The following is a 13,528-nucleotide window of genomic DNA, read 5'->3' on the forward strand; positions in this document are numbered from 1 at the left end:
AGTCCTCTTCTGGGTCCAATGCCAACTCGGTGATTCTTTTTCCTTCATCGTGGTTCGATGTACTCGATTATTATATATCAACACCAGTTCAGAAACGTACTCTGGCCTGGGCCTTCCAATCTTCCTCTAGACTTCTTAGCATCTGAATCAGTGTACAGTTAAATCATTCACAGGCATCATTACCTTGAGGATGGTACGGTGTGGTGCAGGACTTCTCAATGCAGTAGACAATGCAATTCATCCATTACTCTACCCAAGAAACAAGCTCCCTGATCGGAGTGAATTCTCTTCGGACACTCATAGGGTTGGATGAAGTTCCTACAAATTGCGTACACAGCGGGCTCTGCAGTCTGATCCCGGGTTGGAGTCACCACGGCAAATTTTGAGAAGTGATCCATCATTACCAGGCAATGTTCATAGCCCTGATGGGCTGGAATGATGGTCAGATAGTCTTTTATGAAGAGTTCCAGAGGAGCGGAGGTTACAATGCACTGAACGCGGGCTTTCTGCTCCTTCAGCATAGCCATTTCACATGTCCGACACATTCTACAGGCCTCGTCCACTTTCATCATCAACTGGGGGTGGAAGATAAACCATTGTAGCCATTAGAAGGTTTTCTCTGAACCAAAGTGGGCCCTTGCTCGTATGCAGCAACAGCAATTTCAGACAATGACGTTGTTGGAATGAGGACTTGCCAGGTAACATTCGGCACAGTCCTCAGTTGCGTTTTCCAACATAGTATGCCGTTCTTCATCCATAGTTGCTCCCATTGTCGCAGGATCCACAACTCCTCCGGAGACAAAGTACTTCATTCTGTCAAGCTGGGGAGTCTCTGAGAAGCCACACACTGTCTCAAGAAGGCCAGTTCACTATCTTCCTGTTGAAGCTGAACCCACTCATCTCAAGTTCATTCCTGTATGCCATCTTGGATTGAGGAATGTGTCTGTCTCTGCGTTGCCACCACCGTCCTGATGGACCTCCGAAATCTTGGGACCTCATCATCTTCTAGCTCTTTGTATCTGTCCTGCTCGGGTCTGGTACTCTTCCTCCTGGACAGGGCATTGGCGTGGATATTTTCTGCCTCCCTTTTATACCCTTTTATAGACAATCTAATAGCAGAATTTCACCATTCTGGCTACCCATCGCTGTTCAAAAGCCCCCAGTCTCGCATGCTCCAGGTGCGCAAGCGGGTTGTTATCAGTACGCTCCAACACTTTGGAGCCAGACAAATTTTCCACGAATCTATCCATCATAGCCCACACCAATGCTGGCAGCTCCAACTTGAGAGAACTGTAATCATCCTGATTGCGTTGGGAATCGCGAAGGGGCTGACTTGCATAAGCTATCACCCTCTCTCTTCCATCCTGCATCTGTGACAACACAGCCCCAAGTCCCAGCAGACTCCCATATGTGTGGAGAATGAATGGTTGTGAAAAATCCGCGTAAGTCAGGATAGAAGCTTCATTGAGTGCCTTTTTGAGATCTTGAAAGGCCTCTTCTTGGGACTCCCTACAGCAGATCTTCCAGTTCTTGGCACCCGGGCATACCTTTTTCTAGAGCTTCTGTAATGGCTTTGCCCATCGAACAAAATTCTTCACAAACCGCCTGTAATAACTGGTTAGTCTCAGGAACGCTCGCACATCTTTCATGGTCTCTGGAGTGGGCCAATCTTGAATCACGATGACCTTCTCTCTGGAGGGGGTTCTACCCCTTTTGGCAGAAATGACATGGCCCAAGTATTCAATTTGCGAGTGGAACAAATGGAACTTCTAAGGCTTCAACTTTAGTCTGTATTTTTGAAGGCGGGCCAAAAATTGTTCCAGGCATTGCAGATGTTCCTCGAATGAAGCCACAAAGACTATAATGTCGTCCAGGTAGATGAGTATTGATTCAAAGTTCAAATCCCCTAGGCACCTCTCCATGAGAAGTTGAAAAGTTCCAGGAGCGTTGGCTAAGCCGAACGGCATGCGGTTCAACTCATACAGGCCCATGGGAAGAATGAAAGCAGTCTTTGCTCGATTTTGTTCAGACATGGGGACATGCCAGTATCTGCTGGCAATGTCCAGTGTAGAGAATAACCTAGCTTTCTCCAGAGTAGACAGGGACTCCCCAATCCGGGGTAACGGGTACGAGTCTCTCACAGTACAGGTGTTGAGTTTTCGGTAATCCACACAAAAACACAAGGTGCCGTCTTTCTTCTGCACTAACACAATTGGAGCAGCCAACGGACTCTGGCTCTCCCTCATCACGCCGGCCTGCAACATCTGATTCAACATGCTCTTCACTTCCTGGTACAACTGTGGGGGAATTTGGCGGTAACGCTCTTTTATGGCCGTGGTGCTCCCATTTGATATTTTGTGCGTAATGGCCACGGTGCAGTCAAAATCATTTTAGTGGAGGGCAAAAACTTCTTTATACCTTCCCAGTAGAGCTTCTATCTGTTGCACCTGAGTGGGTTTGAGTTCGGGCAGCTCAGACCGCATTTGTTCCAATGTGGGTTGGCCCTCCTTGATGTAATGAGGTTCTAAAGCTGAAATGGAGTTCACTGACACAGTCTGGGGTCTCCAGGTTGTACCTCCAGTTGTATTGTTTGGGGGACATTAGTTATTCAGGTAGGTTCATTATTTGAGCCATCACACTTCTGGGAACAACAGTAATGTCCTGATCTCCTAAGTTAATGCACCGCACAGGAACAGTCCCTTCCTGTACAGTGGCTAATGTATGCCCCACTAGGAGTAGCGTGGGTAATTGTTCAGAAGAGGATTGTTCAATTTGGACTTTGACCCCCTCCAAGAACAATCAAGTGCAAACGAGTAGGGGCAGTACTGTTTGTCCTGGTGGAAGAACAATTTTGGTGGAGGCCAGGACAATTACTTTTCCTAACACTCCTCCCTCACAGTTAGACTCCTGTACTTGTGCCACTTGTGCTAGTTGTTGAAAAATTCTTCTCTGTAGTGTATGTGGGCCCCACTGTTTCAGAGTCTTGTTAGAGGGGTCTCTGAGGAGAAGGCTTCCAAACTCCTTCAGCACGTTCATTCCCAAAGTGACAGCGGATCTATAGTTCACTTCTCCCTGTGAACGCCTTTCCATCCCAGGTCTTTCCTACAGACAGGCACTTGCATCCATACCACCCCTACGACCGGGATGGGTAGTTGGTTGGCTGCCATCAACATTATCTCAGAGCCCCATTCAGGCCAGTCTGCTTGGGGAAAATGTTGCCGGTAGTAAGCCCCTGTCATCATTGTCACCTGCGAGCCCGTGTCCACCAGGCATCACACTGCACGTCCGTCCATTTCTGCCTATATTAAGGGGAATGTTGACACTAAACTTATAGGACTTCCACTACCCTTCCTCACCTGTTCTGTCTTCGGGCGGTGTCCCCCTTGCTCGGAGAACTCTAGTTTAACTGATGGCGAGACATCACTCTTCCTCGGCAAGTGCACTCCCATCCAATGTTTTTGCGCTCTCCGCAGTTGTACTAAGTGATGAGCCTTGGCCGGCGAAGCATTCTGGAGTCACGGCGGGGCTCCAGGCCTTCCCTGCCCTCTGGAGAATTACTGGTACCCTCCGTTTCCTTCTTTATGTCAGCCAGTTCTACTTTCACACTCAGAAGTTCTCTCCTCAGTCCTTCCAGCCATTGGGGTTCAGAAATCGCATTTACAGACACCCCCACGTTCTGGACCTTCCCCACTGGGACTGTCACCCTCTGCTCCTGTTCATGCATGCGTGCCTCACTCCCTGTTTCAGGGAAAGTCATCTGGGGTTCATCTGTACACGTTCTCGCAGGGCTTGTTTGTCAGCACATCTCGCCAACCAGTCGCTAGGAGGTCTCGTAACATTATATCTGTGGGTCCTACTCCCCTGCCATATTTTCTAATAATCACATTGTGTATCTCTTGTAATGCATTCATGTATTGGGTTACAGTCTCCCCCTCCTTCTGCATTCTACGAAAAAGATGTGTTCTCAGTTTCCCTACGTCTGTGGGGTCTCAGTCAGTCTCCTCCAAGATCTGCAATACCTTGTTAAAGGTATCCTGGTCTCGGGGGGTCCGTAACATCAATGAATCCTTCGCTTCTCCATCCTGTGCCATAATGGCCACCTCAGCCTCCAGCACAGGGGTCATGGAGTGCATTCTCATTATGCCTCTAACGCATTCAGTCTAGCTCCACAGCATTGTGTTGCTCCTCGTGAATTTGGGTAAATTGCTCAGCATGGCCCTAGGGAAAGGCAAGTCCTGGGGCCACCCACAACTGCCTGGTTTGCTGCCTGCATGCTATTGGATGGCATCCTGTTGACTACACCAAGTGTAAGGAAGCAAGCAGGTGCGTAGGATGAAGTGACACACAGGAGTCAGAGCAAGGGTTAACAGGTTCTGTATGTAAAACAATAATGGTAAAAGCAGGGGGTAAAGGATGTGAACTTGAGGATGGGGGAGAGTCAAATATCAACGCGTTTCTGGTGACCAAGCACCCTTAGTCATGAAATCATGACTAAGGGTGCTTGGTCACCAGAAACGCGTTGATATCGCATTTTATTCTCTGTAATTGCTGATGTCTTTATCCTCTACTAAACACATTTTCCAAGTGAATAAAGAAAAGGTTTTTTTTACTATCTCATTGAGCTGGATTCCTCATCATTTCCTTGATTCTTCCACCCCCTGACACAGCGGTTCCGTGCTCTGAGTCTCCAAGGATGTCGACCATGGTGAGCTGGACTTTGTTTGATTTCGGTAGAATCAAATGCAGAAGGTAATAATAGGTTATCTTATCAATCTCTGTGCGGTGGAGGAAAGTGGCTGGAAGATCCCTCGTGGCACCGCAGGCGGTGCGAGTTGTCTCCAATCTAGTCCTGCTGAAGGGCGATGCACTGTCTCCTTGCAGTGATGAATCCTCTGGGTCCTTCGGCACGTGGTCTCCTGATTCGGGCACACATTGGGGTAGAGATGACAGTCGGTGGCCCAGTGGAAGAAGCAGAAAGATCAGTAGACAAGGCCTCAGTAGAAGCACACATTCCAGCGGACACAGCCACCGGCACGGGCCAGTCTTCAGCAGACACCTCGAGTATAGGACTAAGCGGTGCCTCCATGGTGGTGAGTGGAGCCAAGGTATGCACTCTATACTGGTCACTACCCGGTGCGGATGTCTCTCTGGGCTGAGGGTAGCACGTGTTAGCAGTATTGATAGTAGGAAGTACAGGCACATTTAGCACATTTAGCTGTGTTGGTCCGTCGGGAGGGAGTCAACGTCTCACTGCTCACAATCCCGTTCCCCACCAAATGTCCCATCTTCCCGCTCACACCACTATTTAAGTCGGACCTGCCCCCACCAGTCAGGTGTTCAGAACTGTGGCAGATAGGAACCTCTTCCCCCTGGAATATTGATAACAGTCCCGACAGTTCCGGCCTACACACGTAAGAGTGACAACTGACTAGGTACACCTCCCTACACATGTTCTGGTGTACAATGTAGAAAGTATATATATTTATTGGTGTAATATTAGCTTTAGGCCACTAGATGGGTCTTACCGTTTTAGTATCCAGTGCTAAGATGGAAGTTGCAACTCATTCATCCCAGTAAGCACTCTGAATAGTACTTTTGTCTATGTAGCATTATGTACAGATAATTCTAGTGTTTGACTGTCTTTACTTAAACAGGATTCACTCACTATTTATATTGTGCAGAATTGCGATAGTTTTTTGGATTGATATAAACTGGAAAATGAGTTTAAGCTTAGATATTTCAAAGTTACTCCCTTTTACTCTTATGACAGCTTTACGACCCCTTGGCATTCTACCATGCTGCTTCATTAGGAAGTCATCTGGAATGGCTTCCAATGAATAGGTCTATATCATTAAGAGTTTATTTGTGGAAGACTCATCCTTCAGAAAGTATCTGCAGCAATCAGGTGTGTTTTGGAGAGGCAATGTTGGTGCACAGTCCCCATTACATGACTTTTATAAGTCAGAATAAAATAAGAACCACTCAATTAAATAAAATTTGACAGGTTATCATTGCTAAAGTTGAGCGAATTTTTCAAAATTTGGTTCTGATTTACAATATTCGCCGAACACAGCCGAATGTCATTGGAATCAATGGGAGTATAAATGAAAGAATATGTTCAGAAACGATCATCAAACATAATTTCAGCATGAATAGAGTGGCACGAATATGGCAAATTCAAATTCGGCAATCGATTTTGAACATATTCGCTCAACTCTAATCATTGTCATAAAATATCAAGGTCAGACAATCTAGAAAATTGCTAAATCCTTGAAGGTATCTACAAATGCAGTCATGCAAACCATAAATTTATTTCCTGGTGACAGCCCTAGGAAAGGAAGAAAAAGAATTAGCTTTGCTGCTGAGGATAAGTTCATCGAAGTTAGCAGTCTCTGAAACTGCAAATTGATTGCTCCTCAGATAACATTAACATCAAATATCCAGAATAGACTTCGATAAGTGGCCTTTATGGTTGAATTGCTGTAAAGAAGTCACTACATTAAATTGCAGACAAGAAGAGCAGACTTGTTTGTGAAGAACAACGCAAGCACTGGACATTGGATCAGTGGAAATCTATTCTGTAATCAATATTTCAGATTTTTGGTACCTACAGCCATTGTTTTTGTTGTTATGATGGTTTCTAGATGAGCCGTGCCTCTCATGCTGCATTGAGCGTTATGATGTGGGTTAGCTTTGTTAGTGACACTGATGATGATTTATTCCAAATTCAAGCTTACTTAGGCAGCATGGCTACCACAGGATTCTGTAAAGACATTCCATTCTATCCAGCTCAATTCAGTTGTCAACGTTTCTCATTGTAAATGAACAGAATTATTTTCTTATTTTCCTTGTGTTAGCTATTTCTATTACTGTATAATGCTGACCAGAAAAGAGCACTAATAAATTCTGTCTGACAAATGTGTTTGTATTACTGTTGGCTATCTTATGCTAAAGGGTGGTGTTTTCACTTATCTTATCAGTAGACAATTGCCATACTAGTCTATATAGTTAAGGTACCGTCACACTAAGCGACGCTGCAGCGATACCGACAATGATCCGGATCGCTGCAGCGTCGCTGTTTAGTCGCTGTAGAGCTGTCACACAGACCGCTCTCCAGCGACCAACGATGTCGGTAACCAGGGTAAACATCAGGTTACTAAGCGCAGGGCCGCGCTTAGTAACCCGATGTTTTCCCTGGTTACCATCGTTAAAGTAAAAAAAACAACCACTACATACTATACCTTCAGCTGTCTGTCCCCAGCGCTGTGCTTTCCTGCACAGCACAGCGGCCGGAAAGCAGAGCGGTGACGTCACCGCTCTGCTTTCCGGCTGCCCGGCGCTCACAGCCAGAGCAGAGAAGCAGAGCGCCGGGGACAGACAGCGGTAGGTAAGTATGTAGTGGTTGTTTTTTTACTTTAACGATGGTAACCAGGGTAAACATCGGGTTACTAAGCACGGCCCTGCGCTTAGTAACCCGATGTTTACCCTGGTTACCAGCGAAGACATCGCTGAATCGGCGTCACACACGCCGATTCAGCGATGTCAGCGGGAGAGCCAGCGACGAAACAAAGTGCTGGCCTTTCTGCCCCGACCAGCGATATCACAGCAGGGGCCTGATCGCTGCTGCCTGTCACACTGGACGATATCGCTAGCCAGGACGCTGCAACGTCACGGATCGCTAGCGATATCGTCCAGTGTGACGGTATCTTTACTTCACTTTCAGTACAGCTGGAGAGAGCACAGAAAGATGCATACAACACATTTGCGTTATTGGGTGAAATAGACCCAAATTGGAAAAAAAAAAACTATATAAAAGAAGAATTTTTATAGACGAGTTGGGAAAATCACTGGTTAGCCCATATATCAAAGAAAGAATAGTAACATCTAGAGATGATGGTGCAGCAGCCAGTGTCAACAGGATCCAACATTATGCTAAGGGAAATGAACCAACGGTTTCCACCAGTTCTGCTATTATACCCATGGCCTCCAACAGCAACGCAACCAGCCTAAAACTGAAACGATGCGCCTTCTGTCCAACATCAAGTAATCACAAAACAAATGTGATATGTTGTAGTTGTGCAAAGTACATATGCAAAAGACATGTAATTTATACTTGTGACAAATGCAAACAGTAAATTTAGCACTGTGAACCTTATTTAAAATTTTATATAGGAAAAACTGAAATTTTAATTTTTTGGTTATTTTTTTACATATATTTACATACAGTTTGATGATATTAGTTATAGTTTACAGTTATAAAAAATATTTTTTATGTGCAATATGGATAAATATTGCAATAAGGCCATGTAATATTTTTAACAAAAAAATAATAAATAAGTTTTTGATTTCATTTTTCATTTGTTAATGAACAACCATGTTCACATACAGTATAATGATGCAACATATATACAAATAAAACATTTAAATTAGCTAAAAATCAAGACTTTAATAGGTCCGGTCAAAAATGACTGGAACATTATAAGTGTAGACCGGAACAGAACAGCAGGGTTAACAGTAGGGGTACATTATGGGTTCCAGCCTCACCAATCACACATTACATATACAGTATTGTGAATGACCTAAAATACTATATCTCAAATACGTTACAGAGTTGAGCTGCTCACCATAGCCATTGAGGTACTCATTAATTTGGTATTTTCATTCATCATCTTTAACAGCTTCAAAATTGTGGGATCTTCATAATCAAATCGCCTACCCAGTAAGATGCAGATCAATATATTAGATACAGCAGCACTTAAATTTTTGTTATCGAAGGGTTCACCTGGAAAAAACAGTGAGAAAACAAGAGTCATAGTCGCAAAAAACTAAAAAATCACAAGCACCTCTGAACAGAACAAAGCAAGTGTGAACAGGTGCAAGCTGCCATGACTGCACAACCTACAAACAAAAGAATACAGCCTCCTCTGTAAGCGCTAAGATGTATGCAAACACCAAATACTGTATATGACATATTTCAGTCAGGATTAAGGTACCTTCACACTAAGCGACGCTGCAGCGATACCGACAACCATGTCGATCGCTGCAGCGTCGCTGTTTGGTCGCTGGAGACCTGTCATACAGACAGCTCTCCAGCGACCAACGATGCCGGTAACCAGGGTAAACATCAGGGCCGCGCTTAGTAACCCGATGTTTACCCTGGTTACCATCGTAAAAGTAAAAAAAAAAAAAACACTACATACTTACCTTCAGCTGTCTGTCCTCCGGCGCTCTGCTTTCCTGCACTGACTGTGAGCACAGCGGCCGGAAAACAGAGCGGTGACGTCACCGCTCTGCTTTCCGGCTGGCCGGCGCTGACACAGGATGCACGAGGAGTGCAGAGAAGCAGAGCGCCGGGGACAGACAGCGGAAGGTAAGTATGTAGTGTTTGTTTTTTTTACTTTTACGATGGTAACCAGGGTAAACATCGGGTTACTAAGCACGGCCCTGCGCTTAGTAACCCGATGTTTACCCTGATTTCCAGTGAAGACATCGCTGAATCGGCATCACACACGCCGATTCAGCGATGTCTGCAGGGAGTGCAGCGACAAAATAAAGTGCTGGACTTTCTGCAGCGACGAGTGACATCACAGCAGGAAGGTGGTTTACACTTTCATGACCAGGCCAATTTTTACAATTCTGACCACTAGAGTTGAGCGACTTTTACTTTTTTAGGATTGAGTCAGGTTTCGCGAAACCCGACTTTGTCAAAAGTCGGGTCGGGTGAAATCGGCCAATTATTGCGAAAAGTCGGGGGCCGACCGAAACACAAAACCCAATGCAAGTCAATGGGGAATCAAAGTCGGCAGTGAGTGGAAGCCAGGAAAACCCCTACAGTGCCCATTTTAATGCCAAAAACATCAATTCTTATTACTTAAGCTTGTCAATCTTAATTTACTTTATAATAATAGTTAGGCATTGAAAACTTGGGGTCATTTGGCTAAAGTTGTGGGGGAATAGGGCTGGCTCAAGATTTTCATGGGCCCAGGAAATGCGGTATACGTCATGGCGGTGGAGCAGGGAGAGGTAAGTATTTCAACTTTGCAAGTGCTGTGATCCTGAGCAAGCAGGGAGGGCCCACTAGTTGGCACTGGCACTGGCACAGGGCCCCTCATAGTACGGCGGTGTGTTTGACGGCGGGTGGCGCCTCCCACTGCCAGAGACACTTTTGCGTACTGTGAGGGGCCCTGTGCCAGTGCCAACGAGTATGCCCCCCCACCTGATGAAGGAACCTGCACTTTCATCTGCACCTTCCTCTTTGTCCCCGTGGAAGGTGGTATAGTATGCGGGAAGGGGAACCTTCCAGCAGGGTCAGATTCTGGCTGTGTAGAGTGCAAGGGGAATGTAGTGGTCTGGGTCAATGTACCAGCAGACTCATCTAGCAGTGGCTGGGCAATGGGCAGGATGAGGAGGAAACACAGATATAGACCCAAATATTAAAGTAGGCTAAATGCAGTTCAAAATTGGTAACAGGAGTACACAGGCGGCATTGCTTTGTTTTGCGGAGGAGGACAACTGTAATGAGTGGCGCAGACAGACTTAGTAGGCCCAAAATAACAAAGTAGGGTAAATACAGTTCAAAATTTGTAACAGGATTACACAGGCGGCATTGCTTTGTTCAGCGGAGGACAACTATAAGGAGTGGCTGACACAGTTACTAGGCCCAAATAAGTAAGTAGGCTAAATGCAGTTCAAAATTGGTAACAGGACTAAACTGGCGGCATTGCTTTGTTCAGCGGAGGACAACTGTAATGAGAGGCTAACACAGTTAGTAGGCCCAAAAAAGTAAGTAGGCTAAATGCAGTTCAAAATTGGTAACAAGACTAAACTGGCGGCATTGCTTTGTTCAGCAGAGGACAACTGTAATGAGTGGCTGACACAGTTAGTAGGCCCAAATAATAAAGTGGGCTAAATGTCTGCCAAAAAATTGTTCATAAATAAACAGATGGCATAGCTAGGTACAGGGTGGGCTCCTCTGCTGAGTAGCAGACAGTGGTAGTAGGCACAAATTATTAACTGGTCTAAATGGATCCCTGTATATTTTAACTATCATCTATCATTTCAACAAATTTGTATTGGCAGTGCTATGGAAGGATTTAACAGCACAGACTACACAGTGGTGGGGCAGGTAAGTTTTGCAAGTGGTAGAGCACTGTTCGAGCTGGGGGGAACACTCTCTCGTGGGTGGCGGTACTGGCACAGGGCCCCTCATATTACGATGGTGTGTCTGACGTTGGTTGTGTACCACCACCATCAGAGACACCTCATTGTACTATGAGGGACCCTGTGCCAGTGCCATCGCCCAAGAGTTGGCACTCCCACCTGTCCAGGCAAACGGCACTCGCACGGGTGCTTGCGCCAAGTGGTGACCATGGCCCTGTGAGGGGAGTCAGCCCATTTAGGGAGGTATAAAAATGGCCTATAGTGGACATTCAGCAGCTGCAAATGGCGGAATTGGAGCAGTCAGTAAGAGGAGGCCAAAAGCAAAACATTTTTCAGGCAAGCTACATGTCAGCAGGGGTAGGTGGGGCAAAATAATTTGACATCCATGATTGGTTCATTTTAATGAAGGTAGGGTTGAGCGAAACGCATCAGACAAATTCAAAAATCGCCGACTTTCGTGAAACCCGACCCGATCCTAGCATGGGATCGGCCATGAGGTCGGTGATCTTGGCGCCAAAGTTGCGTTTCGTATGACGCTTTCAGCGCCATTTCTCATCCAATGAAGGAGGACACAGAGTGTACAGCGTGATGACATGGGTCTCGGCCCCCACCATCTTAGAGAAATGCATTACAGTGATTGGCTTGCTTTCTGTGGTGTCACAGGGGCTTTAAAGGGGCGTGCACGCCGACCTCCATCTTACTTCTGCTGATCTTAGCATAGGGAGAGGTTGCTGTAGCTTCATCATAAGCAGGGATATAGTTAGGGAGGGAAGATTAACCACAAAACTGCTTGTGCTGTAGCGATATCCACTGTCCAACACCACCTTTTCTTTGCAGGGACAGTGGAGTTTATTTTTTGTGCATCAGCTCTGTAGCTTATTAGGCTGCCTTATAAGGCTCCCTGATAACTGCATTGCTGTGCAAACCAACTGCTTTTTTAAAAGCAAAAATTCTGTTGCTCTTTTCTGCACAGTTCTCTTGTTTCTTTGTCCACACTTTTATGTGCAGCAGTCCTTTTTATTCCTGCCATAATTGTCCTGAGATCATTGTAGGGAGATTGAAATTGTACTACAGCCCTTTTTTTAAGATATATATATCTTCCAGCCACGTTCTGCCACTTACATTGTGTAGTGTACTACACTGGGCCTGAGTTTTGTTGCAGTCTCGCCCCCAAAAAAGGGAGATTTAAATTGGCACTAAGTGGATCTACGTCACAGTTCTATTAGTTTGTCGTACATCTTCCAGCCACGTTCTGCCACTTACATTGTGTAGTGTAATACACTGGGCCTGAGTTTTGTTGCAGTCTCCCCCCCAAAAAAGGGAGATTTAAATTGGCACTAAGTGGATCTACGTCAGTTCTGTTAGTTTGTCGTACATCTTCCAGCCACGTTCTGCCACTTACATTGTGTAGTGTAATACACTGGGCCTGAGTTTTGTTGCAGTCTCTCCCAAATAAAAGGGAGATTTAAATTGGCACTAAGTGGATCTACGTCACAGTTCTGTTAGTTTGTCGTACATCTTCCAGCCATGTTCTGCCACTTACATTGTGTAGTGTAATACACTGGGCCTGAGTTTTGGTGCAGTTCCCCCCCCCCCAAAAAAAGCGAGATTTAAATTCTCCACAAGTTTATATACAACTTCTACCTTGTTTCATAGTACCATATAGCGGTTGTTATTTTGGTTAAATTTTTCCAAAAATGAGGAAGTCTGGTGGAAGAGGCTGTGGGCGGGCGATGCCAGCTGGTACTGATGGTGGTGGTGGTGGTGGTGGAGCATCTGGTGGTAGTGGGAAAAGCAAAATAGCACCAAAGGCTTGAGGTGTTGAGCCAGCGTCATCATCTGGCTGCACAAGGCCTCGAAGGCTCCCTTATCTGGGAGTAGGAAAACAGGTTTTAAAGCCGGAGCAGCAGGAAAAAGTTTTGGCTTTCCTTGCTGACTCTAGCTCTTTCGCCTCCTCTTCAGAAGGTTTGAAATCTAAAAGCAGCGAGTCGTCAGTGCATGCTCCCTGTCAGGAACAAGTCACTTCCTTGTGTCCTTCACCCAAACCAAAAGTGAAGGATGCGGCAGGCGAAACTACAGTTTACTCCATGGAGCTCTTTACACATACCGTGCCTGGGTTAGAGAGGGAAATTGTTAAAAGCCCATTACAAGATGAATCGGACATGGAGTGCACAGATGCACAGCCACAGCTAGATTATAATGCTGTTCCATTGACTCAGATCACTACATTGCCCTCGCAGTGTACTGTGCCAGAATCTGACTCTGATGAGACTATGGTGCCCCGTCACGAACGCTATAGCACCTTACACGGTGACAAAGAGGAAGGTGCACATGAAATTGAAGAGGAGGTGATAGATGACCCAGTTGT

At 45.7% G+C, this 13,528-nt stretch overlaps 1 protein-coding gene across 1 annotated transcript in view; it reads right to left on the reverse strand.

The window, feature by feature from the left end:
* The window catches only part of LOC138638719 (cytochrome P450 2K6-like), a 145,848-nt gene that overhangs the window by 79,884 nt on the left and 52,436 nt on the right, over window positions 1–13,528 (reverse strand). Inside the window, exon 5 of the mRNA XM_069728244.1 lies at window positions 8,625–8,782. Within this exon, the coding sequence (XP_069584345.1) occupies window positions 8,625–8,782 (158 nt within the window). The remainder of the gene's footprint in view (window positions 1–8,624; window positions 8,783–13,528) is intronic.

Source organism: Ranitomeya imitator, chromosome 5 (assembly GCF_032444005.1).
Source record: "Ranitomeya imitator isolate aRanImi1 chromosome 5, aRanImi1.pri, whole genome shotgun sequence".
NCBI classification, from domain to species: Eukaryota; Metazoa; Chordata; class Amphibia; order Anura; family Dendrobatidae; genus Ranitomeya; species Ranitomeya imitator.